Consider the following 26407-nt stretch of genomic DNA (forward strand, 5'->3'; position numbering starts at 1 on the left):
TTATAGTAGACAAAGAACATTAACAGTGACTTAGATTCCCTCAGGATGTCATTTTTATATAATAATAATAATAATAATAATAATAATAAATAATCTTTAAAACAAGCAAAACAAGCTGTTAAAAAGCAAAGAGCGCAGCCCAGTTGCTGGAGATGATGTTAGTGATTCTGAACAACGTATTCGCCTGGGCTCTGAGGTGCCGATATCTTTGATTAAAATAAGAACCCTCCATACATACAGAATTCTAACCCCCCAAAAATAGACGCTGCATTTTCAAAGGATGATTCATCTTCAAAGCAAGATACTTAAAATTACATGCAGCTATAATTATCCCATGGCTCACACGATTGATCATTGGTACCTTCAAAATAGGAGGGGCTCATTAATTGTGAATTGGTGATCATGAATTGTCCTCACAAGGCAGGGAGTGTTGAGAGTCTAGGCTCTGTGACTTCATATAAGCTGGGCAACAAAACGTCAGGAAATGTTGGAAAATGTCGGGTTTGAGTGGCACCAGAACAAGTGGCTGAACATAATTCAGTCAAAGTGATTATTTAGTATCTGATAGAGAATAAAGCCCTGGTTATTTCAATAAATTAAACTGTCTGTTCTTTCAAATTGAATTCGGTCAACCATCCAAGCATGTCAAGCCGTTTCCAAAAGTTATTGCTCACTCTCTTTAAACGGCGTTTAGATAAGCCACTTAGCTCAAGGAACCGTGCAGGCAGTTCGGATGCACTCGCTGTCTTCCTGTGACGACAAACCTGGCTGCAGTTCAGAGATGAAATCTAATGTGTTGCATGGGCGTGTAGACAAATCACGGAACCTCAGAGGTGACAGGGACCTGATGCCAGTCAGTCACCCAGCCCAAGTCCCTCAATTTAGAGATGAGGAATGCTGAGCCCAAAAAGGGAGCCTGTCCATGGTCCTTCAGGTCAGGGAGAGGTAGAGGCAGCAGCAACTTCCCAGTCTCATGACTCCCAGCCCAGTGCTCATTCAGCTATTCTGTGCTGCCCTGAGAGCCATATATAGTAACTATTTCCAGTGCAGAATGAACTGTGGAGAAGAGTGATATAAAGCCAACAGCTAACACTTGCCAAGAGCTCATCATATGCTCATCTAAGTGTTTTACTTGGGTTATATCATTTAATCCTCATGATGAGACTACAAGGGTGGGTAGGATGACTATGCCCAACGCAGAGATGAGGAAACAGAGGCTCAGAGAGGTCGAACAACTCACCTAAGGTCACATGGTAAGTAATGGAAGACAGAGTCACCTCCCATAGCATGTATATGTGTATATATATCTCTCAGTGGCAACACACATAGCTCACATCCTACCCTGAGGCTGCAGGAAGGTTTGGAAGGTTGAAATCAAGGACTCTTGACCCAATTTTGCAATATTCCAGGTGTTTCAAAAAATTCTGAAACACAGGCCAGGCACGGTGGCTCATGCCTGTAATCCCAGCACTTTGGGAGGCTGAGGCGAGTGGATCACTTCAGGTCAGGAGTTCAAGACCAACCTGGCCAACATGGTGAAACCCCGTCCCTACTAAAAATACAAAAAATTAGCCGGGTGTGGTGGTGCGTACCTGTTATTCCAGCTACTCAGGAGGCTGAGGCACGAGAATTGCTTGAACCTGGGAGGCAGTGGTTGCAGTGAGTTGAGATTGTGACATTGCACTCCAGCCTGGGCAACAGAGTGAGACTCCATCTCAAAAAAATAAATAAATAAATAAAAAATTCTGAAACACAAAATGAACTTCAGTCCCACAAAGTAAAGAAAAACGATAAGCCTTACTCCTTTAGGAGAAACATCATGATTTCATGGGGGAAGAGCCTCATGTTATTTTCATGGTTTTAATACTGCTCTCATCAGGTGACACAGACAAATGCCTCTGCCACTTAGTACTAATGAAACAGCCAACACACACTGAGCATTTACTAAATGCTGGCCTTTGCACCAAGTACTTTGCATGCATTGTCACAGCAACCCTAAGGTAGGGATGATTATTATCCCCAATTTACAGATGAGGAAACTGAGGTTTAGAGGTGACATGTGACTTGCCCAGCATACGATGGTTTCCAAGCACATAAGTAGACACTGCTGCAGAAAGACTATGAGAAGAACAAAATCTGAGTCTAGAGAAACTATCAGTACAAAAGCTTTCATCACCACCAAGGAAATCAATACAGTTAAATTAGCGTAGTGGAAAATATCATTACAGTGGAAATTTTAGTATAACACATAGGTTCTAAGGCCCAGTCAATGGCCCACTTATTTCAAGCAATATTGTTTTAACCATATCCCAGTAAAACAGAGAACTCAGGCAGCTTCTGAATAGTCATTGTGTACACAATTCATACTTCTGTCTAAGTCCCAGCAAATTGAATGGGGTTATTTGCCCAATATCTACCCACAACAAAAGACAGCTGTGTGTTTTTTATTCTCTTATATAAGTGAATCCAACTCAGAGACGTTTAAAAGAAAGACGATATTAAAACCACTTGTACTTCCCTTTACATATCCAAATGGATTAATGGCAGATGACTTTTCTTACAAGAGATGTGCCTTTCCATCAACCTAGCCCTTGGGAAATGGCAACATCGTGACTCTTCAGGTTAGGAACAAATACAAATTGAAATAAAATGTGACCTTTAATGTGAATGATTGATCTCTCTCATGTCCTCTTGGATAAATCTGTTTTTTTTTTTTTTTCCCTGTAAACTTTCACCAGGAGAAGAGGTACCGTTTCCAGAACCAGGTGGACAAAATGAAGGAAAAAGTCAAGAATGTGGAGGAAAGATCAAAGGAATTTGTGAACAGAGTGGAAGAAAAGAGCCATGATCTAATTCAAAAGTGGGAAGAGAAGTCAAGAGAATTCATTGGCAACTTCCTAGAACTGTTTGGACCTGATGGAGCATGGGTATGTAATTATTTCACTTTACCCCACAATGATGAGTGTTTTGAGTTTATCCTCCTTTTTATGGAGCCGCTCAAGGGTGCCCCTTATCTCAGATCCACTGCGTGCCCTCTACTTTAGGCATCAGCCTGAACGACTTCAAGTCCATATCACTTCCTTCCTGAGTTTCTGCTTTACTCGTCAATATGGCACCCAGTAGCACACAAAGCCAGGTCTGGTCTCAGTTTCTAGTTCTTATCCAGAGCTTGGAAACCATTTGGTGATCTTTGAGTGTCTATTACTTCAGGGGTTGATGCTGTCACTCATCTCAGTCTCCCCATTGGAGATGATGAAAGTTTGGGAGTACAGATGAAGTGGGCTAGTGGCAGCATGGAGCTTGTGTTACAAGACATGAATGATGGGCTCTTGGATCAACTACTGGCAATTACATTTTGGGGAGGAGAATCCAAAGAAATGTACTATGTCAGTCAGTTTTTGTTGTCAGGAGCCCTCCTCTTTTACTGGTTGGAAGAGAGAGAGAGAAGAAGTAGGAGTTAGCCCTGCATCTGTGTCCATCGTGCCCTGATTTTCCCCTGGTTTTTCATGACATGCAAGTGTTGGGATAAGGCACAGCAGTCTTTCGTGACTGGGGCCATGATCTGAATCTTAAAACTGAGAGGAAATGTAGAGGGTCTCCTTGCCTAAAATCTGAACGACTCTGAATGACAACCATGGAAAGGGAAAAGAAAATTCTGGAAACCTCCACTGGTACTTTATTGGTATTTCTATTGTGCATGCCCTTCCCACGTAAATACCAGTATTGTCAAGAGGGTTGATGAGGGGTCTGTAAAAGAGATACCAAAAGTTTACTTTAGAGACACTAAAGGGTTGATGAGGGTTGTATGAAAGAGATACTAAAAATGAAATTTCCTCCTACAACAAAAAGACATAATTCCATTTGATTTCTCTGATTTTAAGTAGCCTGGGTTTCCTATTATAACATGAGAAGTCTCTACCAAAATCCACTTTGACTTAATTATTTTATTGGCAGGCTGTCAGTGCTACTTCTGCTTGTTTGAGCTCATTCATTATAGGATTATCTAAAAGTAAAACACTCAATTAGTAATAGAAAAAGAACAATGTTTGGGAAGTTGGGAGAGATGCTTTGCTTAATACCTGGCGGCCTCTAAGTGATTATAGAGGTGGGTGTTATAGGCCAACCGTGTCCTATCGGCTGAGTCTGAGAGGGGTGAAAGGTTTACAAGGATTGCATGAGCCTTCGAACACTCCTAGAAAGAGCTGGCAAAGGTGGAAGAGCCAAGGGCTGGGCTCCTTTTCATTTTCCGGAGGCCTGTTAAAAATTTCAGCTCAGATAATTTAATTCCTGGTACATTTCTTAATGTTCTTGTCTGTGCACGGCACTATACATAAAGAAGAACATAAAAACAGACAAAGTACAGACCCTGTTCTCTGGTGTCTATGACATATGGTCTGAAATTTCCTATTTAATCTAGTGCGTATTTTAATAGTTCACATTTTCACAACTAATTTCCAGGCTCTGAAGAAGCAGCTAGAAGTTTTTAATGAAACCATGTAGGTGTTCATTCGTCTACAGGGATTCAGAAACCTGTCTCTGCTGATAAGAGCTGGTATAATAACTCAAGGGGGTGGATGTTTTCTCCACTTAGAGTGAGTAAAGTCAAGGAAAAAATATAATTTCCCACTTTGGGAGGCCGAGGCGGACGGATCACCTAAGGCCAGGAGTTTGAGGCCAGCCTGGCCAACATGGTGAAACCTGGTCTCTACTAAAAATACAAAAAAAATTAGCCAGGTGTGGTGGCGCATACTTGTAGTCCCAGCTACTCAGGAGGCTGAGGCAGGAGAGTTGCTTGAGCCCAGGAGGCAGAGGTTGCAGTGAGCCCAGATCATGCCACTGCACTCCAGCCTGGGTGACAGAGCGAGACTCTGTCTCAAAAAATATATATGTGTGTGTGTGTGTGTATGTGTGTGTATATATGTGTGGTACATGTATGTAAATGTATGTGTATATATGTATGTGTGTGTATGTATATGTGTATGTGTGTATATATGTGTGTATATGTGTGTATATCTGTGTGTGTATATCTGTGTGTATATCTGTGTGTGAATATATGTGTACATGTATGTGTGTATATATGTGTTTGTATATATGTGTATATATGTGTATATGTATGTATATATGTGTGTATATCTGTGTGTATATCTGTGTGTATATATCTATGTGTGTGTATATCTCTGTGTGAATATATGTGTACATGTATGTGTGTATATATGTGTTTGTATATATGTGTATATATGTGTATAGACCTTAGTCATTTCAGGCTCCCAGTGAAGGTGAAATAGTAGCTGAAATTGTTCTTGGGAGTCTGATGACAGCAAGCCAAGGTGATTTTTAAGAAATGAAACCCAGTTTAGAGACTGGAGGTTTTTCTTTTTAAAACTTGCTATTAGTGTCAAAACTGTTATTACCATTAATTTACCATATCAGCCAGACTAAGACATTGCTTTTTTTCTGTTGACATTAAAAATACAGGAATAGTTACAAGGATGTTAAACGCCAAGATAAGTAATTTGCTTTTCATGAATATGCTATTATTATAATTCTTTATTTGTGAATTTGGGACTGGAACTCATTTCTTAAAATAGAGGATCTGTATTACCGGCAAATACAGTACTGTTGCAAACAACCCAAACTTGGAAAGGCACAAAATAGAAGGATTTAAGATACAAATTCTGGTGCAATGAGACTGGTATGCAGCATAGTATGTAATTTATAGTGGATATTCCATAAATGTTTCTGGGTTAAATGAATGTATGAATGAATGGATGTATGAGGAAGACCTATTCACGGAACCTTCCAGCATCTGCAAAGGATTTGTATGGTAAGACCTAAATCCCCAACCCCATATACGTGTGTGTGTGTGTGTGTGCGTGTGTGTGTGTGTGTGTGTGTAGACAGATAGATAGATGATAAATAGATAGATAGCCTTAGCCTTTTCTTGCTCATGGTGCTAGGTACAGGACTTTATTACAAGTTGGTGTTTGGTGGATCAAATTCAGTACGCAGACGTAGTGTGCTTTGCCCTTAACAATGTTTTAAAATTTATTTTAGGGAAGGCATGAGCTCTTGTTTGCCATAGTCACACCTTGCACCGCTGCTCCTTCCCCCTTCCCTAACCTGACTCACACATTTATGCAGCCCATCTGGCCCCAGGGAATATTTTAATTTGCTCCTTGTGGTATAGTCTTTTTTTAAGCTGGGTCTCACTCTGTTGCCCAGGCTGGAGTGCAGTGGCATGATCATGGCTCACTGTAACCTCAAACTCCTGGGCTCAAGCAATCCTCCCACCTTAGCCTCCCAGATAGCTGGGACTATAGGTGTGTGCCACCATGCCCAGTTAATTTTTAAATTTTTTGTAGAGATGCAGTCTTACTCTGTTGCCCAGACTGGAGTGCAGTGGTGTGATCATGACTCACCGTAACCTCGAACTCCTGGGCTCAAGAGACCCTCTTGCCTTGGCCTACCAAGGCGCTGGGGTTACAGGCATGAGCCACCATGCCTGGCCATAGTCTTTAAGTCTCCCCAAGTGACCTCATATTTGACATTAAGGATGGCAATCTAAAATTGAAACCCTTACATGCTATCTCTGAGTAGGAAGTGGTGATGATGACGATGATCATAGTAAACAAGAAGAAGATGATGATGATGCTATTGTCTGAAAGTTGTATAGCAGGTTGAATTCTTTTTTCAATGTCCTTGCACATTTATTCTACCCATTTTATTTATTCATTTGTTTTTATTTATTTATTTTTGGGATGGAGTCTCACTCACTCTGTCACCCCAGGTGGAGTGCAATGGCGTGATCTCGGTTCACTGCAACCTCTGCCTCCTAGGCTCAAGTGATTCTCCTGCCTCAGCCTTCCAAGTAGCTGGGACTACAGGCATGTGCTACCATGCCCGGCTAATTTTTGTATTTTTAGTAGAAACGGGGTTTCACCATGTTGGCCAGGCTGGTCTCAAACTCCTGACCTCAAGTGATTCACCCACTTTGGCCTCCCCTCACCCATTTTAACCACACAAGAAGGTAGTATTATAGCCATTTTATAGATAAATATATAGATATAGACAAAGGCCTGAAAAATTAAACTATGAAACATTCCCATGGTCTCACAGGAGTTGGTAGGCACTAGGGTGGAGCCTGGGGCTAGCCTCTTTCTCCTGGTCATGTCTGTATCCTTCACCACAGGAATGTCCACATGATGCAGTCCTTTTGCTTCATTTTCCTGTAGAGAAACTGTAGAGAAACTGAGGTCTACCAACATCCCCCTAAGGCCCGTGACAGTGCCGGGTGCCAGAACTGTACTTGAGACCAGGCCATATAGATTTATGATAGGCACTCTCAGCCCTCTACTGCTACCTCTAGGCTTTCTCAGCAAGCAGAAAGTGTGCTGTCTATGGCTACATTAGTTCCCTTTTGGTGGCAACAAATTACCTCAAAACTTGGTGGCTTAAAACGACAAACATTTATTATCTCACAGTCTCTGAGGGTCAGGAATCAGGAAGCAGCCCAGATGGATGGTTCTGACTCAGTCTTTCATGAAGTTTCAGTCAAGAAGTCAGCTGGCGGCCGGGCACAGTAGTTCACACCTGTAATCCCAGTACTTTGGGAGGCTGAAGCAGGTGGATCACCTGAGGTCAGGAGTTCAAGACCAGTCTGGCCAACATGGTGAAACCCCATCTTTACTAAAAATACAAAAATTAGCCAGGCATTGTGCTACACAGTTGTAGTCCCAGCTACTTGGGAGGCTGAGGCAGGAGAATCGCTTGAACCCGGGAGGCGGAGGTTGCAATGAGTCGAGATTGCACCATTGCACTCCAGCCTGGGGGACAAGAGTGAAACTCTGTCTCAAAGAACAAATTTGTGACAAATATATTCATAAACATAAAATGTACCATTTTAACCTTTTTTTTTCCCTTTTTCTTTCTTTCTTTCTTTTTTTTTTTTTTTTTTCCTGAGACTGAGCCTTGCTCTTGTCTACCAGGCTGGAGCGCAATGGCGTGATCTCAGCTCACTGCAACGTCCACCTCCTAGGTTCAACTGATTCTCCTGTCTCAGCCTCCCAAGTAGCTGGAATTACAGGCATGTGCCACCACCATGCCTGGCTACTATTTTTATTTTTAGTAGAGACGGGGTTTTGCCATGTTGGCCAGGCTAGTCTTGAACTCCTGACCTTAGGTGATCCACCTGCCTCAACCTCCCAAAGAGCTGGGATTACAAGCGTGAGCCACTGTGCCTGGCCCATTTTAACCATTTTAAGTGCACAGTTTAGTGGGATTAAATGGTTGCGTTCACATTGTCCTGCAACCATCACCACCATCCATCTCCAGAACTTCTTCATCATCCCAAACAAAAATTGTAACCATTAAACAAGAACTCCCTATCCCCTTCTGCCCCCAGCCCCTGGCAGCCAGCCTTCTACTTTCTGCCTCTATAAATTTGACCACTCTATGTACCTCATATGAGTGGAATCATACAGTATTTGTCCTTCTGTGGCTGGCGTAATTCACTTAACATGATGTCTTCAGGGTTCATCTATGTTGTAGCATGTATCAGAATTTTCTTTCTTTTGAAGGCTGAATGATATTCCATTTTATGTGTACATCACATCTTTGTTATCCATTATTCCATTGATGGACGTTTGGGTTGTTGTCAACACTGGTGTTCAAGTTCTGCTTTCAATTCTTTTGGGTATATACTGAGAAATAGAATTGCTGGACCGCATGGTAATTCTATGTTTAATTTTTTTGAGGAGCCGCCTTACTGTTTTCCATAGTGGCCGCACAGTTTTACATTTCCACTAGCAACGCACAGGGTTCTAATTTCTCCACATCCTCACCAACACTTGTTATTTTCTGTTTGTTTGTTTTTTTAAATAATCATCCTAATTTTAGGCATTGCTAATTTTTAAGATGTTTGATTTTGAGAAAAGAGCTACAAAATACAGTTTGTGGATCTGAATTAGATTTCCCACCTGAGACTTTGACAGTTTTAAAATTTGTGTCTTTTTTTTTAAAAAAAGATTATTGTTGTTGTTTTTAAGACAGAGTCTTGCTCTGTCGCCCAGGCTGGACTGCAATGGTGCAATCTTGGCTCACTGCAACTTTCGCCTCCTGGGTTCAAGTGATTCTTCTGCCTCTGCCTCCCGAGTAGCTGGGACTACAGGCATACGCCACATGCCTGATTAATTTTTGTATTTTTAGTAGAGATAGGGTTTCACCATGTTGGCCAGGCTGGTCTCAAACTCCTGACCTGACCTCAAGTGATCCACCCACCTCGGCCTCCCGAAGGGCTGGGATTACAGGCATGAGCCACTGAGCCCGGCCTAAAATTTTTATCCTTAAACAAAGGTACAAGTAAAATGTGAATAAACATGAAAAGTTTCTTACTACGCAACTGGCTAATTACAAGAGAGGTGGTCATGAGCAAGGGGTCACTTTCTGAGTAGGTGGCTTAAGGCAAGTTCATTTGCCTCTCTGGGACTTAATCATAGCATCAGTGAATGGGGAAAGTAAACACAGCTGCCACATAGGGCTGTTGCAAGGATTACATAGGTTCATACTTCATTTTTTTAAATGTTATTTTTTGAGACAGGGTCTTGCTTTGTTGCCCAGGCTAGAGTGTAGTGGTACAATCATGGGTCACTGCAACCTTGAACTCCCAGGCTCAAGCGATCTTCCCACCTAAACCCTCTCCCCGCTCAACCTGAGTACCTGGGACTACAGGTGCATACCACCATGCCCAGCTAAGTTTTTCAAAATTGTTTGTAGAGATGGGGGTCTCACTATGTTGCCCAGGCTGATCTCAAACTCCTGGACTCAAGCGGTCCTCCCACCTCAGCCTCCCAAAGTGTTGGGATTATAGGCATGAGCCACCACAGCCAGCCTGGCTCACACTTCAACGCCCTTAGAGCAGTGCCTGGCACCCATGTCGGGCACCGTGTAAGGGTTAGTTGTTGTTATTGATTTGGCCAGAACTGAAGCATGGACCCTTTTCTCTCCTTGAGTTTCATCTTGCTTACCCAAGGCCCAAACCAAACCAGATCGTACTAGGAACTTTTTCATTTCTTTTTGGCAGATATACCAGAATATATCTGAAATACTGAAACCTTTAAAGGCATTTGTCAAGACATTTATTGCCCCACTAGATGTTAAGTGCTTCTGGTTTTTTGTTTGTTTGTTTTTGTTTTTTGAGACGGAGTCTCGCTCTGTCGCCCAGGCTGGAGTGCAATGGCATGATCTCACCTCACTGCAACCTCCACCTCCTGGGTTCAAGCGATCCTCCTGCCTCAGCCTCCCAAGTAGCTAGGATTACAGACACCCGCCACCACGCCCAGGTAATTTTTGTATTTTTAGTAGAGACAGGGTTTCACCATGTTGGCCAGGTTGCTCTCGAACTCTTGAACTCATGATCTGCCCGCCTCGGCCTCCTAAAGTGCTGGGCTTACAGGCATGAGGCACCACACCTGACTGATGTTAAGTACTTCTTAAAAGGGAAAACTTTGTAGGAGAGAAATAGCAAATTACTTTCATATGGACAGGACTATAAATGGGATTATTTTCTTGGGGGAAAACTTTATAAATGGAAACCTCTTAATACAGCGAGAGACTGAATTTAAATACCTTTACTCTTGGAAAATGTCATGCATGCTCTTCCTTATTTGTTATATTTGTAAAGTGCTTTTCTTCCCAGGAAGCTCATTACAAACTGTCTCCTGACTGTATTGAATTCAGCTCCTTTGCAGGGGAACCACCCTTCAAAATGCACCAGAAACAGATCAGAGAGCTGGCAAATTGAGGCTGGGAGTTATTTTGCATGGATATTGCATTTTATGAAGAGCGCCACCGTTGTTTATCATTGAAGATTCAAGTTCTTTCATCCCCTCAGGCAGAATATTCTCAGCTATGAGCTTGATTCAAACTACAGTAGACAAGTCGTAGATTTCTTAGAAAGTGAACTTCTAATGGAAATGCTGACAATCCATTAACAGCAGGAGGCCTAATGGCTGCCACAGAAAATATACTTAAAGATTACAGTAATAAAAACACATATTTTAAAGTGCCTGCTACAAGTTCAAAAATGTTTTTAAATGTTGCTGCTAATAATAGGCCACCCAATCCTTATGGCATTTGATTTTGTCTCATAAATGGGTTTAATCTAAGGGAGTGCTGTTGTACTGCACCTTTTTTTTCTGTTTGACTTTGAGGGGGGTTTGATGTCTTTTGGCAGAATTATCAATGCCTTAATGGAAGGTAAATAATTGGTATATTAGCAGACGTGTGGAATTTTAAATCTGGAAAAGACCTGAGCAATCAGCCGTCATATGTTATTATATCTGCTAGAGGAAACTTGGGACTCTAAAAAGTAAGGGGCTAGGGTTTAGAAAGGAAAAATGAGTGTTGGGGGCAGGCAGTGCTATTGGTGATGTGCCTGTGGCGTTAATAGTTCCTTACCAATGTCATTAGTGTAACACCTGCCCTTCTGCCTAATCTCCTTGCTTGGGTTACCTGAGTTCTTTCTTCCTACTGTGATGCTTTTTTATGATGATAAAAGTAATATATATTCATTATATAACTATTAGAAAGTAAAGAAGGGGCTGAAAATCACTCGCAGTCTCATCATCCAGAGCAGTCTCTGTTAACATTTTGGGTTATCACTCCCATCTGTTTCCCATCTCCATATACGTACATTCCTTCTACAAACTTGAGATCATGCAGAACATAGTGTTCTAAAATCATTTTGGCTTTGCAGTTGCTCATGAGCATTTTCTCACATGATGAAATATTATTTAAGAATCTGATTCTCCTCATCTGCTTATTATATCATCTTGGAGTTGTACAGGTTTCTCTAACCTAGTTAGAGAATTTGCAGTGTTGTGTGTTACACGTTGCATTGAATATCCATTATACACAATAAAGATTTACTTACATCTCTGATTATCTCCTCAGAAAATAGAAATTTTTGCATCTATTGCCAAATTACCCCTCAGAAAGGCATTGCTATTTTATCCTCTTACCAGCAGTAACATGAGGGTAGCCCTTTTCCTGAGCCCTCACTAGCTGTAACAAATTTTTAAAACTTTAGCAATCTGATATATAAAATGTATCTCATTTCAGCCATTTGCATTTGTTCGACTACTAGTGATGATGAACAGTTTTTCTAGCTCATTTACAAATTTCTCTTGTGACCTGCCTATACAGGCCATATGCTCAATTTTCTACTAAGCTTTTCACCTTCTTTTTGATTTATAAGCTCTGTCTATATACCGAGATCTATCATTTGTAGGTAAACGTTGCAAAAAATTCCACGATTTTTTCATTTGCCTTTTATCTTATTTTTTTTTTTTTGGTACAGAAATTAAAAATTTTTGTGTAGTTAAATGTCAATGTTTTTCCTTTATGGTTTCCTTCTTTGCTTTTACGCTGACACCTAAAGGTATTTCCAAAACACAGATCTAATCAGACTCCGCCCTTGATTAAAATCTTTCTGGGGGTTCTTGAGTAGGAAATCCAGTCTCCTTGTGGTGCTCTAGGTCCAGATCATTACCACCACATGGGCATTTGGGATTCTGACCACACCAAGCAACTTAGACTTAGTACTCCTTACTTAGTGTGCTCTGCTTGGAAAGGCCATCCTCTACCAGCTCCCATGGACCCACTCTCCATCTCCACCCACCTCTTCCTGGTCATTAGACATGACTACCTCTTCTACCCTCTTCTTCCTCCCCTTCCTCCTGTGTAGCACCTGGTCCCCAGAAGATCTCTGTAATGGTATGTAAAATGAATAATCCAAGGGACAAGTCTAAGATGGTAAATAGGAGAATTGGCTTTCAGGGCCAGTTTCGTATCAAAAGATTGAACTGAGTGGCTGGGGGCTAAGGCTCAAATGTGAGCAATTGAAAGACCCGAGGCAGCACAGGCAGGATGCTCAGAAGTTGGTGGGATGCAGCGTCTGGGGGGCTGAGCAGCAGGCAGCAGGCACGGTAGGCTGGCAGCACTGGGGGCCCGGTGGGAGCATCAGGGAAGGGCTCAATTCTGAAAGCACCCAGCAACCATCACATGAGGTCCCAAACTGGTAAACTGATCTTAACCACCAAAATCTCCTCCCACCCCACAGTCTTCCCCAAACTGGGAAATGGCATCACTGCTTTCCAATTTCTCGGGCCCGAGACTGGAGTCACTTGATTCCCGTTCCTCCCACACCCCATGTCCCATCTGTCAGTGAGTCCCGTTGGCTCTACTGTGAAAACATAGCCAGACCACATACTGTAGGATTCCATTTTGATGACATTCTAGAAAAGGCACAACTGTAGGGACAAAAAACAGATCTGTTGCCAGTGGCTGGGGGAGGGGAGACTCCAAAGGGTCACAAGGGAATTTGGGAACTGATGGGACCCTCCTATGCCTTGATTGCAGTGGTGGTCACTCAACTGTATGCATTTGTCAAAACTCACAGAACTGGCCGGGCACGGTGGCTCATGCCTGTAATCCCAGCACTTTGGGAGGCTGAAGCGGGCGGATCACGAGGTCAGGAGATCGAGACCATCCTGGCTAATACGGTGAAACCCCGTCTCTACTAAAAATACAAAAAATTAGCCGGGCGAGGTGGCGGGCGCCTGTAGTCCCAGCTACTCGGGAGGCTGAGGCAGGAGAAGGGCGTGAACCCGGGAGGCAGAGGTTGCAGTGAGCCGAGATTGCATCACTGCACTCCAGCCTGGGCGACAGAGTGAGACACCGTCTCAAAAAACAAACAAACAAACAAAACCTCACAGAACTGTACACTAAAAAGGGTGAGTTTATTATACCCCAGTAAAAATATGGGGGAAAATATACTAGGAATCCTGCCATTTTTCACCACACTGCCGTCATCCTGGGCCAGGCCAGGCTCCATCACCATCTTGGAATTTTTTTTTTTTTTTCCTCTTGAGACAGAGTCTCACTCTGTTGCCCAGGCTGGAGTGCAGTGGTGCCATCTCGGCTCACTGCAACCTCCGCCTTCTGTGTTCAAGTGATTCTCCGGCCTCAGCCTCCCGAGTAGCTGAGATTACAGGTGCCCACCACCATACCCAGCTAATTTTTTTGTATTTCTAGTAGAGACAGGGTTTCACCATGTTGGCCAGGCTAGTCTCAAACTCCTGACCTCAAATCATCTGCCCGACTTGACCTTCAAAACTGCTGGGATTACAGGCATAAGCCACCATGCCTAGCCTTGGATTCTTATTGCAATGGGCTCATAACTGGGCTCCCTGCTCCTGCCCCCGCCTCACTGCCATCTGTTCCTAACACAGCAGTCGGAATGGTCCTTTGAAAACAAGCAGCAGATTGTTAATCCTTTGCTCAGAACTCTCCAGAGGTTTCTCTTCTCAGAGACTGTACGTGAAACTGCCGCCTGATATGTCTCTGGCCTGATCTCCCGCAGTGCCTCCCACTCTCCCTTCCCCACCAGCTGGCTCCACACTGCCACGATGGCCTCCTCCTTTCCTGGGACCTGTTGCGTGGGTCCCTTCAGACTGAAAGGCAGAGTTCTCACAATGGCTGCCAAGGCCCTCCGTGGCATAGCCCTCTGTGCCTTCTCTGGCAACCTCTTCCTAACCCCCTCCCTCAGCTCCTCCCCTCCCTCAGCTCCTCCCCACCCATCAGTCCTCGAGGCAACTGCAGTGCCCTGCCTGCGCTTCCTGGGTGTGCGTTCCATGCTCCTTTCTTGGGGTGCTCTGTCTGGAGTGCGCTGCCCTCTGATTTCCATTCACCTGGTCCCTCCCCTCATCTCTTCCAGGTTCTTCGCTCAAGAAGCGTTTTCTCAGTGGGGCCTTCCCTGAGCACCCTTTTTGCAATCGCAGCCGCCCTGCCCCCAGCCCCACTTGCTATCCTCTCACCCTCTTTTTCTCACAGACCACAGATCCGTCTGACATACCGTATTTTGTTTATTGTGTGATTCCTCCTCATATCTGTGAAGGTATGAGGTCAGGGGTTTTGTTTTCTGTCACCCTCCAGTCCGCAGATCATGGCTGCTTGCCTGGCTAATCAGAGACACTCAGTTAAATTTTGTGGATGGAAGAAAAGAAGGGAAGAAAGAAAGAGTGTTAAGAACCAGCAGTAGCCGGGCACGGTGGCTCATGCCTGTAATCCCAGCACTTTAGGAGGCCGAGGTGGGTGGATCACCTGAGGTCAGGAGTTCAAGACCAGCCTGACCAACATGGTGAAACCCCGTTTCTACTAAAAATACAAAATTAGCCGGGTATGGTGGCAAGCGCCTGTATTCCAAGCTACTTGGGAGGCTGAGGCAGGAGAATTGCTTGAACCTGGAAGGCTGAGGTTGCAGTGAGCCAAGATCAGGCCACTGCACTCCGGCCTGGGTGACAGAGCGAGACTCTGTCTCAATTAAAAAAGAACCAGCGATCACTGTACTCTTCTGTCACTGCCCCTGAATATCACTCAGTTCCTTACTATACATAGTCTTGGACAACATGGGATGTGGTACGAGTGTAGGTTTGTGGGCTCAGGAGTTTTGGGGTAGTGGCTCCCCTGCCTGCCTTGCCTTTCTGTTTTGCTGCTGTCTCAGATGGCGAAGTTAACAGATGCCTTCTCTCCAATTTCTCTTTAGAAGCAGATGTTCCAAGAGAGGAGCAGCCGGATGCTGCAGGCCTTGTCCCCGAAGCAGAGCCCTGTGAGCAGCCCAACCCGGAGCCGGTCCCCTTCCCGCTCCCCATCGCCCACCTTCTCATGGCTTCCACTCAAAACCTCACCCCCTTCCTCACCCAAAGCAGCCTCGGCCTCCATCAGCAGCATGAGTGAGGGGGATGAGGATGAGAAGTAGAGGCTGCTGGCAGGCAAGAGCCGCACCACGCAGGATGGGGAGGAGGGCGAGGGTCACAGGGTTGCCTGGGTGATGTCTGAAGGGTAATAGTCACAGGAGCTGCGGCTCAGCAGAGAGACCCTGAACTCTGCTAAGGGAAGGTCTTGGGACCAGTTCTCTCTCACTCTCCATACAGCTCAAGAGTTGGGCGAGGTGCAGAGATTTCCAGCCGGACAACCTACACAAACCTTAGCGTCATCTAGAATCACTCTAACCTTGCTAAGGAAGGATGCAGAGTTCCCTAGAGAGACTTGCACTGATGGGGTGACTTCTGCTTTTGTCCTTCCACCACCCCCACCAAGTAAACCACCTGTGGAAGCGGCTGTTCCCTCAACCTGCTACTTCTGCGTCCATAAGGGTCCTGCACGTTGCCTCCCACCACCCCAGCTCTGCCAGAATAAAATTGTTTCCAATAGAGGTGGCAAAGTGCTTCTGAAATAGTCGAGTTAAAGACAAATTCCAACCTTCTCAGTCCAGCCACTGAGACCTGATGTTGGAACGCATCAACTCCTTCCAGTTCCATGAACGTGGCTCATAGACAAAGCCTTGCTTTAGGCCGGTTATAAAAGGTCATCTAGTGTGAACCTTAACTTTTTATTCAAAGGACAGTTTTGTCAAGAACTCCACATAAGGCCTGATGTGCTCCTGGTTGTACTTTCTCATCACTGGTTTGACTTCATTGTTTTGCAGAAATTACCTTAATCTGTGGGAACTGCAACAAAGAAAAACTTCCTAATATATAAAAAAAGAGGAGCTGCTTTGCTTTGGCTCCAGGTTTAGCAGACAAGAAATGTCTCCTGAAGCTTCTCCTTAAAGGATGCTATTATGGAATGGCTTTTCCCATTTCTGACCAGTTAACGGTTTCATAGACCTCAAGTAACAGTTTGAGGTATCAAACATAGTATACCGATAGGGGGTGCTACCTGCACGTATCTGTTCTATATATGCTCCAATATGCCATCCCCGGGTGTATCCCATGTGCAATATGAGTATATAGTGGTGGCATTTTATAATAGACCCCACTCCTGCGCTCCACCGTAATACTCCTCTGAAATCCTTGGTCTCAAGAACCATCTGTTCTCTTGTGACTTGGGCACTTTGTCAAGCTCATTCCAGATTCCTGTGGAAACGTTTTATCCCAACCAGGAAATTAGTATGTTGTGCTTGTGACCTCCTATAACATTTTTGGGTGAAGAAGAACTCGGAAGACTTTTTACAGAGAACTGTGGGCTCAGTTATGATCTCAGCATCTGAGTGGTCTAGGTAGTATCACCATTATCTCTGGCCCTAGGTTTGCCAAGTGGGATGAGGACTCTAAGTGTTCCTGCTGAGTTGTCTGAAATTCCTGCTCCTTAGTCACCTGTGTGAAATGAGCAGGGAGAGTTAAGGTCTAGAACCAAACTCTTTGGGTTGTTGTATGGGTATGCCAGTAAAGTCAGAGACACAGCTGGGGTCTGACTGAATAGAGGCCCAAACCAGCAACTTGTAGGCAGAGCCCGGAATCTCTTGTGATAGAAATACCCCTTTTCAGAGGCCTTGGGAACCAGCCTTCTAGGTGACAAGGGGGCAACCAATGAAGGAAGGCGGCATGTGTTTCCCCTTTGTGTTGGGGTTGAACTACCTCCCTATTCACCTGGAAATGAGTGCTGTCCACTGGGAAGCAAAACTATGAGGCTGAGCTGGCTTGGAACCTCTTTGTTCTTGGCACTTTCCTTCTCCAGGACTCTGGGAAGCACTCATGTGAGACAGAGAGCTGGCAGGAACACGGCATGTGAAGAAGAAAACTTCTTTTTGCAGTCAAGGGCCACCCAGAATATTGCTCTTCTGAGAGGGACAAGGGCCCCGTTCTTCCATTGTGTCCATTTGGTCTCCATCTTCCATCACGCACTCAGGTCAAACCATGCAAGTCTGCCTACCATTTGAGTTAGTTGGCACTTGTACCAGTCAAGGATGAGGCCAACCAGGCAAGGGAAGGTGGTGGGAACAAGGGAAAAGGAGGAAAGAAGTTCCTGGAGGGAGGAAAGGAGGATAAAGAAAATCTGCTCTCATAAAACCATTTCAGGACCTCACTTTATAAGTGAGCCTCTCTTGGGAAGGCCTTTTGTGCTCCTACTCCATGGCCCAGGGCAGATAGATCCACTTTTACCTGAATCCTACACTCTGGAGCAAATAGTGTATCAGGCTGACTATACATTTGCAGGCCTTACACGCCATACTGACAGGTGCCACTTACGTGACTCATCACATAATGTCACCATTGCTGCCAATTATGGGAAACAACCATTGCTTGTTCCAGGGATGAGCCTAAACCACACATAAATGGGTTCTAAATCTCACCCTCCTAACCTGTGGTGAGCCCCCCCACCCCACCCTCTTGAGGCTGCAAATCTACTGAGAAGGAATGGGGAGGATTCTGCAACCCAACTTTTGATACTTTTTGGCCATCTCTCAGTCTCTCCCAGCCCCTACCCCTACACCACCTCCCTGCTCCCAGGCAGAGACCAGGTTGCACTTTGTTAAGGCCAGCTGGTCAACTGTAATGGCCAAGAGTGAGTTAAGGCTGGAATGAGAAATATGCCCCAAGCTTGGAGGGGTAAGCAGGAATGACACAAAGCAAGGAAAGAGATTCTTTTTGCCCTAGTGAGGAAGCTTCAGACTGAGGAGGGCTAGAGGATAGCAACTTAGGACTGCAGAAGAGGGCAGCTTATGAAGAGGGGAGAAAGTGGGACTGAAGCTGTGGGGGAGCAGGAGGGTAGTGATTTTCTGCTGGCTTTCTTCCTTTTCTTTCTTTCTTTCTTTCTTTCTTTCTTTCTTTCTTTCTTTCTTTCTTTCTTTCTTCTTTCTTTCTTTCTCTCTCTCTCTCTCTTCCTTCCTTTCTTCTTTCTTTTCTTTCTTTTTTTTTTTTTGAGACAGAGTTTTGCTCTTGTTGCTCAGGCTGGAGTGCAATGGCGCAATCTCAGCTCACTACAACCTCCACCTCCCGGGTTCAAGGGGTTCTGCCTCAGCCTCCCAAGTAGCTGGAATTACAGGCACCTGCCACGTTACAGGTGCCTGCCATGACACCCAGCTAATTTTGTATGTTTAGTAGAGACTGGTTTTCACCATGTTGGCCAGGCTGGTCTCAAACTCCTGACCTCAGGTGATTTGCCCGCCTCGGCCTCCCAAAGTGCTGGGATTACGGGCGTGAGCCACCGCGTCCGGCCGATTTTCCGCTCCCTTTCAAGTGTTAACTCACCCCCTGACAGGTGAAGAGGGAAGGGTTCCTTTTACGCACAACCAAGGTTAGCAAATGCCCACGCAGGATGTGGGGTCCCTGCCTCTCTGGTTGCTTCATTTCAGCACGTCTACATTAGCTGCTTATGGGGACCCTAAAATGAACTGGTCACCCCTCCACCAGGTAAGAAACAAGGGTGGAATTGCTGTGCCATAAGTCACACTGAATGACTTGCTTCTGGCAAGCATGCCCCTGTGTATCGGGACCTTACCAAGGCAAAGGAACGCCAGGCTCAAGAGGAGCAGGACACGAGACATTGGCCTGGCTTCTAACCTGGTCTGAGTGGAAAAGACACAGCTTAGGGATTTGAGTTTTGCTCTTAGGCTACTAGATACTGTGATTTCACCCCCTGGGGGAAGGACAGGAAGAGCACGGATTTATTTTCTCTCCGTCTTCAGTACTTATTTTAGCATCTAGTCATACCCCAGGGAGAGATGCGAGACGGTGTCACTGGCTCAGCTGAAGCAGATGAGCCCGTCTCTAGCAGAGATGTGCCTGTTTCTTAGGCATCCATTCAGCACTAGTCTTGGCCATCAGATTTTTAAAAAAGAAATAGCTCATGAGGCATTTGCAACTTCTCCTCTCTAGACTTCTTTCTAGTTTTCTTCTGTTGTGTCACTGCGATGAGTCCAGGGACAAAGCCATAAGTAGAGCATACATACTTAAGACTATGCTGTACATATAAGATAAGACCCGTCTGGGTTAAAGCACGACTTTATGCCCAAGCATTTGCTCTGGTGCTGAACAACGCGAACTACTGGAATCAGCCTCCCCCATCTCCGCGCGCCCCCTGCCCTCTCTGCTCCTATCCCATTCTGGCTCTCAAATGGACCACACCATTCTCAACTCGTTTATAAATAAAGGGATGCAGAATTGCACTTTGGTGTGTCACTGTCATGTTTCTTAAAAGTGTGCTGCTGTGTGTTCCTATTTATGAACTCTAGCTCAATGGGGAAAAATACAGGCATCGTAGCAGCTGTCCTGGCCCACTGGCTGGCTCTGCCCAGCTGTGGCCCCAGCACTTCAGAAGGATGTGACTCTGTAGCGTACAGAGCAGGGGAAAGCCTTGGAGTTGCCAAAGGCCCCACGTTTGACTTGAAAGCTAGTTAGGAACAGCACCACGTGGAGGGAAGCTCACATGGTGAACCCAGTCAGAACCCTGAATTGTAGGCTCCACTACCAACTGACTTTGTGACCTTGGCCTAACCTTTTCACTTCTTTGGCCTCAAGGAAATTATTTCTAAGGTCTCCTTTGCCTGTAAAGGTCTCTGAATGTATGAGGCAGCCTGCATCGCCCCAAGCTTCTCCCAGCTGTGATGCTGTCACTGAACGACCATGAGAAAGTACTGAACTCTCACTGGAGAGGTGGTCTTCCAGTCCCCTGGGGCCTCCACAGCTGATGGCATTAGTGGCTGCTTTCATGCCTTCAGCCTCCGCACTTCTAGCATCAAGATAAAAGGCTCTTGAGTTCCATCCGCTTTTCTTATCTTGTAACTTGACAGAATGCTTCCCAAGTGTACCTAAACTTTGGGAAGTGGCCATTTCAACCACTTTTCCATCTTTGGGGGAAAAAAAGCTTCTTTGATCAGCTAGACGCAGATAGATGGGGGTGGAAGCACTAAATCTGGATCCCAAATGTCAACAGCAAAGGCAGATGTCAATATTCTGAGAACCGTGCTGGTGCCCTCCACTTGCCAAATTAAGGAGATTCCATTAACTCCATCTGGAGAGGTTGAGCTTTTTGAGATGACCACAGTTCTGACATTAGCCTCGGGTCCAGAATAAATAAAGCCAGTCTGGTGGTTAGCAAGGGAATGAATTTAAAAACGGAATACCTATTATTCATACACCATATTATTTGGTTTTGCCACATAGATCAAACGCATTCTTGACAGGTTGTATTTCAAGCAACAGTTACAAGTTTCTTCTTGACTTTCATGATGCCTCAGATGTGTTCTCAAGGGGAAAACAATCAGTTACAAGGTGTAATAAAACCCATATTTAAGAACCTTGATATTTGCCCCCAAGAGAATTAGCCTTTGTTAATGAACATAATTTCTGGGGGAAAAGGTACACTATCAAAAATGTTCCCACACACATCACACACACAGTCCTCTTGGAGTCTTCATTGGTTACTGGAGTTGAATGACGACTTCTCCAGGCATTCAGCAGGAACAATTAGATTAAAAGGACTCCCGCAGAGATGCTTTTGAGACAGAGTATGACAGTACATAAACATCAAAGTATACTTGGTGGTCAACTTCTTTAAGAAACCATCAAGTAAAAACCAATCAACAGTAAAATCTGAAGATTTCATTAACAGCCCAAATATCTATAGTTAATAGAACCCTTATGTTAGTTTTTGACACTACTATTACGTGTATTCTAGAAAAGGCATCATATTGGCTACATTTCAGCTGCAATTGACCAAAATGTGAGAAACTTGGAGAAATGTACAGAGCAGGGTTGACATGTACTGTTCCTAGAAACAATTTTTATTTTTATTTTTATTTTTTGACACGGAGTCTCGCTCTGTCACCCAGGCTGGAGTGCAGTGGCAGGATCTCAGCTCACTGCAACCTCCACCTTCCAGGTTCAAGTGATTCTCCTGCCTCAGCCTCCTGAGTAGCTAGGATTACAAGCACTCGCCACCACTCCTGGCTAATTATTATTATTATTATTATTATTATTATTATTATTATTTGTATTTGTATTTGTATTTTTAGTAGAGATGGGGTTTTATCACGTTGGCCAGGCCGGTCTCGAACTTTTGACCTCAAGTGATCTGCCTGTCTCGGCCTCCCAAAGTGCTAGGATTTACAGGCATGAGTCACCACCCCTGGCTTCACCTATACACAATTTCTATTCTCCTTAACTTTATAATCTTTCTTGAGTGGAGGAGAAATAATTAAGCTGCAAGGTTCCTGTACTCTATTCATAAAGAGTTCTGATGGAGGGATTAGATACAAGTAAAATATTTGATCTGTAACCTTCCATTTAAAAAGAATTGATTTTCTACTTGAAAGAGTTGCAGTACTTAACCCTTTCCACAAGGACCTTTTCAACGGACTATACTTGCAAATAACCCTGTCACTCTAAAATGTTCAAGTCCAAAGAAAACTTGTCATCGTCTGCCTTGTGCATAGCAGGACATGATCCATTACATAGTTTGAGAAGATAACCAGTCTTTTTAATCTGTTTGGTGGTCATGTTCCACTGGGAATATGTTGACAAAATGCCATTTACCAGCCTGATCACAGATCCACCTTAATACCCCTGAGTCACTCATTCTTTTTCTATTTGTTTCTATATCTGGTACCCAGGGATTAATGATAGATGAGAGAAGTGGAAGAGGTGTGTATTCGTTTCCTACTGCTGTAACAAATTACAACAAACACAGCAGCTTAAGACAACACAAATTTATTAAATTACAGTTCTGAAGGTCAGAAGTCCAAAATGAGTCTTATTGGGCTAAAATTAAGGTGTTGGCAAGTGGCAGCTGTTCCTGTCTGGAGGCTTTAGGGGAGAATCTATTTTCTTGCCCTTTCCAGCTTCTAGAGGTTACCTGCATTTCTTGGCTCATGGCCCCCTAACATCTTCAAAGCCAGCAGTAGCCAGTCCAGTCTTTCTCATGTCACATCACTCTGACACTGACTCTTCTTCTGCCTCCTCCACTTATAAGAGCCCTTGTCATCACATTGGGCCTATCCAGATAACCCCAGGAGCATTTCCCTATTTTCAGATCATCAGCAATTTCATCAGCAACTTTAATTCCTTCTTCGTATGTAATACAACATATTCCTAGGTTCTGAGGATTAGGATATGGACATTTTTGGGGAACCATTATTTTGTCTAACTCAAGGTGACTGAGGACAGTGGTCACAAACCCTTGAATCTTTTCCCAAGTCCTGACAGAGTTGAGGAGCAGTAACTCTCATGCAGATAGAGATAATTTCTTCTTTTTACCATTCTTATTTAACAAAGTTCCTATTTAACAGCTACCAGTGATGACCTTGCTAAAATGTTTGAGTTTTGATGTCCACAAGAGAAGCATGGGCCAGGTGTGGTGGCTCATGCCTGTAATCCCAGCACTTTGAGAGGCCGAGGTGGGCGAATCATTTGAGGTCAAGAGCTCGAGACCAACCTGGCCAACATGGGGAAACCCCATCTCTACTAAAAACACAAAAATTAGGCATGGTGGCATGCGCCTGTAGTCGCAGCTACTCAGGAGGCTGAGGCAGGAGAATCGCTTGAACCTGGAAGGTGGAGGTTTCAGTGAGCCGAGACCGTGCCACTGCACTGCAGCCTGAGAGACAGAACAAGACTCTGTCTAAAACACACACACACACACACACACACACACACACACACACACACACGAGAAGCATAGAATAGATATAATGGGGATATCTAACCCAAAGGAACATGCTCCCTGGTCCATGAGGAGAGGAACTGTTGAAACCTCAACTCATGAACATGGAGCCATGGCCAGTAAGGAAGGAAGTTAAAGGACCCCATCCCCCATTTCCTTGTACATATCCTCCAATCCATACTTGGCCATAACAAGAAGTGAAAATGGTAACTAATCAGTCTTTGACCATTGGATATGTTCCCACTAAAACAAACCCAGGGATACAGATTCTGGCTGTCAGGCACAATCTGTTTCCTGCCTATTCGCCCTCTATTTTTTTTTTTTTCTGGTTCTTTGGATGCTGATCACATCCAGTTTAAGCTAGAATCACTTTCAGCCACAACAGTGTCAAGCTAGTCCATGCTCCTTTCTAGAGTAACTTATTTTCCTTTGAAAGTTGTGACCCTTGATCCACATTTTAACTTAAGGTCTGGCACACATTCCCATCCGAAGTACTCAACAAACATTTGAGTGGGCCACTAGGTGCTGTGGATACAAAGACTAGAGGGGACACAACCCCTGTCCCTTGCCCCCAATTTCTGTTTACTAGTGTGGCTCTCAGTCTCCTGACTGGCCCTATCTTTGACTTTACTGAGCTCTTAAGGAAAACTCCATGTTTCTGGCCACTGAAACTTCTGATTCTACCAACAGAATCTTACAATTATTTTACTTACTAATTTACATGATTTTACTCATCTCTTTGGGGGTGATGTGCTCTGTCACTGAGTACAAAGATTACCAACTCTGAGAGTGAGGGAAAATAGGAAAAGCAGATTTTTGAAAGATGTTCTGTTCATTTGAAACTATTCTCTGAGTATGCTGAAAAGAGGAGACTGACAATGATATCCCTTAGCTAGGCCCATGAATGGCAGTAAGGTTCTGTTTTGTGAGGGCCTTGCATGGAATAGTTTAAATGCTCCTAATTGGACAGGGCTGCTTGACGGATGAGATGGTCATTCTCAGTCTCACCTACATTCTTTGATTGCAGAGTGCCTGATGGGCCTCCCTCACCTGAATAATGGGGCATTTATTTGCCCTTATACACTGTTATTTCATGACCAGTTGAAGCCCTAGGAGAAGAGCGATTTTCATATAGGAAGCTCCATTCCAATTATTGTGCTAAGGTGACAATAATTATCTCTAACTTTAGAAATAATTACACTATTATATTAAGCTGTCACTAAGGAACTGTTGAAAGCTTCTGCATCCATCACTGTTGCTGAAATCATTAACATGTTTATTTTGTTTGAGGACTTGCAAATACTGTTTAGACAAGAATGCCAGAGAACGTAAGAGTAGCATTAGCCTAACTTAGAGTTTCTTGCAGAGAAGGAAACGGCAAGGCTGCTTAGTTGGCCCAAATCCAAACTGACAAAGCCTTTTCTCCTTTTTAAGTATTTCCCGATTGCCATTAGGCAGATTATCAAGAAAGTCACAAAGCTCGTAGGCCTGCTCTGTGCCAAGGAGACATGACTTAGTGCAGCCAGCATTCTAGCTATTCCCGATGACTGGTCTATAGTTTGAACTTTGTCAGTGGTTTTCAACCCTGTTGCATGTTAGAATCTCCCAGGGAGCTCATAAAAAAGACTCCCCAGCACCCCTCTAATGGATCTGAAGTGCAGCCAGATTGAGACCCTCTGGGCTATGGTAATAAGTCAGCTCAGGGAACAAAATAAGCCCGAAAGCAAATGGATTCAAAGAGGTAGATGATCAATGGCTTGTGTAGCAAAGACGAGAACTGATCTGCCATGTGGCCACAGTAGGAAATGGTCTAAATATCATTTTATCTTTTTTAACCAAGGAGAGAGAGAGATGATTATGTTGATGAAAGTGTCATCAGTGGGCAGAGGGAAAACGATTTATTGACAAAGGATTCATTTTAACACCAACGTTTAAAAATGACACAACTGCTGCAAAGGACCCAGCCTGGTGACTGGTGAAAACGGGTGCTCAACATTAATTTTAAATAATTCAACAGATGAAATGGCTGTCCAATATGGTTGCCACTAGCCATATGTGGCTATTTAAATTCAGAAAATTAAATAAAATGTAAAATTCAGTTCCTCAGCTGCACTAGCCACATTTTCACTGTTGAGGTGGCTAGTGGTGGCCATATTGGACAGCACAGACATAGCACATTTCCAGCACTGCAGAGTCCTAGTGGTGGATGGTGGTCTACAGAAACCCTTCTCAGAGGCAACCCCTTTGCCTTATGATTTATTCATGTGATCAAAGTATAAGTATGTTATTATGAAGCGAATATCTGAAAATATCAGCAGGTAATCACTTGTAAGCATGCATTATCAAGTCATTTGGAAAGGATTTTGAAATGAAGGACAAAGAAGTAAAACTATACACTAAAGTGTGATGCTCTGCGGCAGCTACATGGAACTGTGCAAACTTGAGTTAAAGAGTCTCTTTGTGAACCTAAACTGCACATACTTTATGGATTTCAAACGAGGGCAGGAGTGGCTGCTACGAAAATAAGATTCCCAAGTCATCGATGCAGCAGCTGACCTTTGGTAAAATACAGATGGATAATACTAAAATTCTGAGTAAAACCACTGTCAATTTCAAGAGTCACTGATTTTGTATTCCATATACATAGATACATAAAAACAACATGAAAGTAGATTAGTAATTGCTTCTCATTTTAGGTTTTTAAAGAATGCCACAAAACATCAAACCTGGAGTCTGGAATCCACGTAGTCCAATTCCCTAATTTTATTCATTCATGCATTCATTCATTTTTGAGACAGGGTCTCTGTCGCCCAGGCTGGAGTGCAGTGATGCGATCATGGCTCACTGTAGCCTCGACCTTCCAGGCTCAAGCGATCCTCCTGTTTCAACTTCCTGAGTAGCTGGGCCT

At 44.0% G+C, this 26407-nt stretch overlaps 1 protein-coding gene across 5 annotated transcripts in view; it reads left to right on the forward strand.

Moving 5' to 3' along the window:
- Positions 1–20005, forward strand: part of PCYT1B (phosphate cytidylyltransferase 1, choline, beta) — a 114425-nt gene extending 94420 nt beyond the window's left edge. For 2 of the 5 annotated variants that reach the window (XM_003917515.4, XM_003917514.4), the window contains exons 7-8: positions 2739–2927; positions 15602–20005. In XM_003917515.4, coding sequence (XP_003917564.1) covers positions 2739–2927; positions 15602–15814 — 402 coding nt within the window. In that variant the 3' untranslated portion in view covers positions 15815–20005. Of the gene's footprint in view, positions 1–2738; positions 2928–10734; positions 11073–15601 lie in introns of those variants that run through there. The other 3 variants (XM_009197351.4, XM_009197350.4, XM_009197352.4) reach the window with 3 other exon arrangements.
- Positions 20006–26407: the final 6402 nt, after the last annotated feature.

Source organism: Papio anubis, chromosome X (assembly GCF_008728515.1).
Source record: "Papio anubis isolate 15944 chromosome X, Panubis1.0, whole genome shotgun sequence".
Lineage (NCBI taxonomy): Eukaryota > Metazoa > Chordata > Mammalia > Primates > Cercopithecidae > Papio > Papio anubis.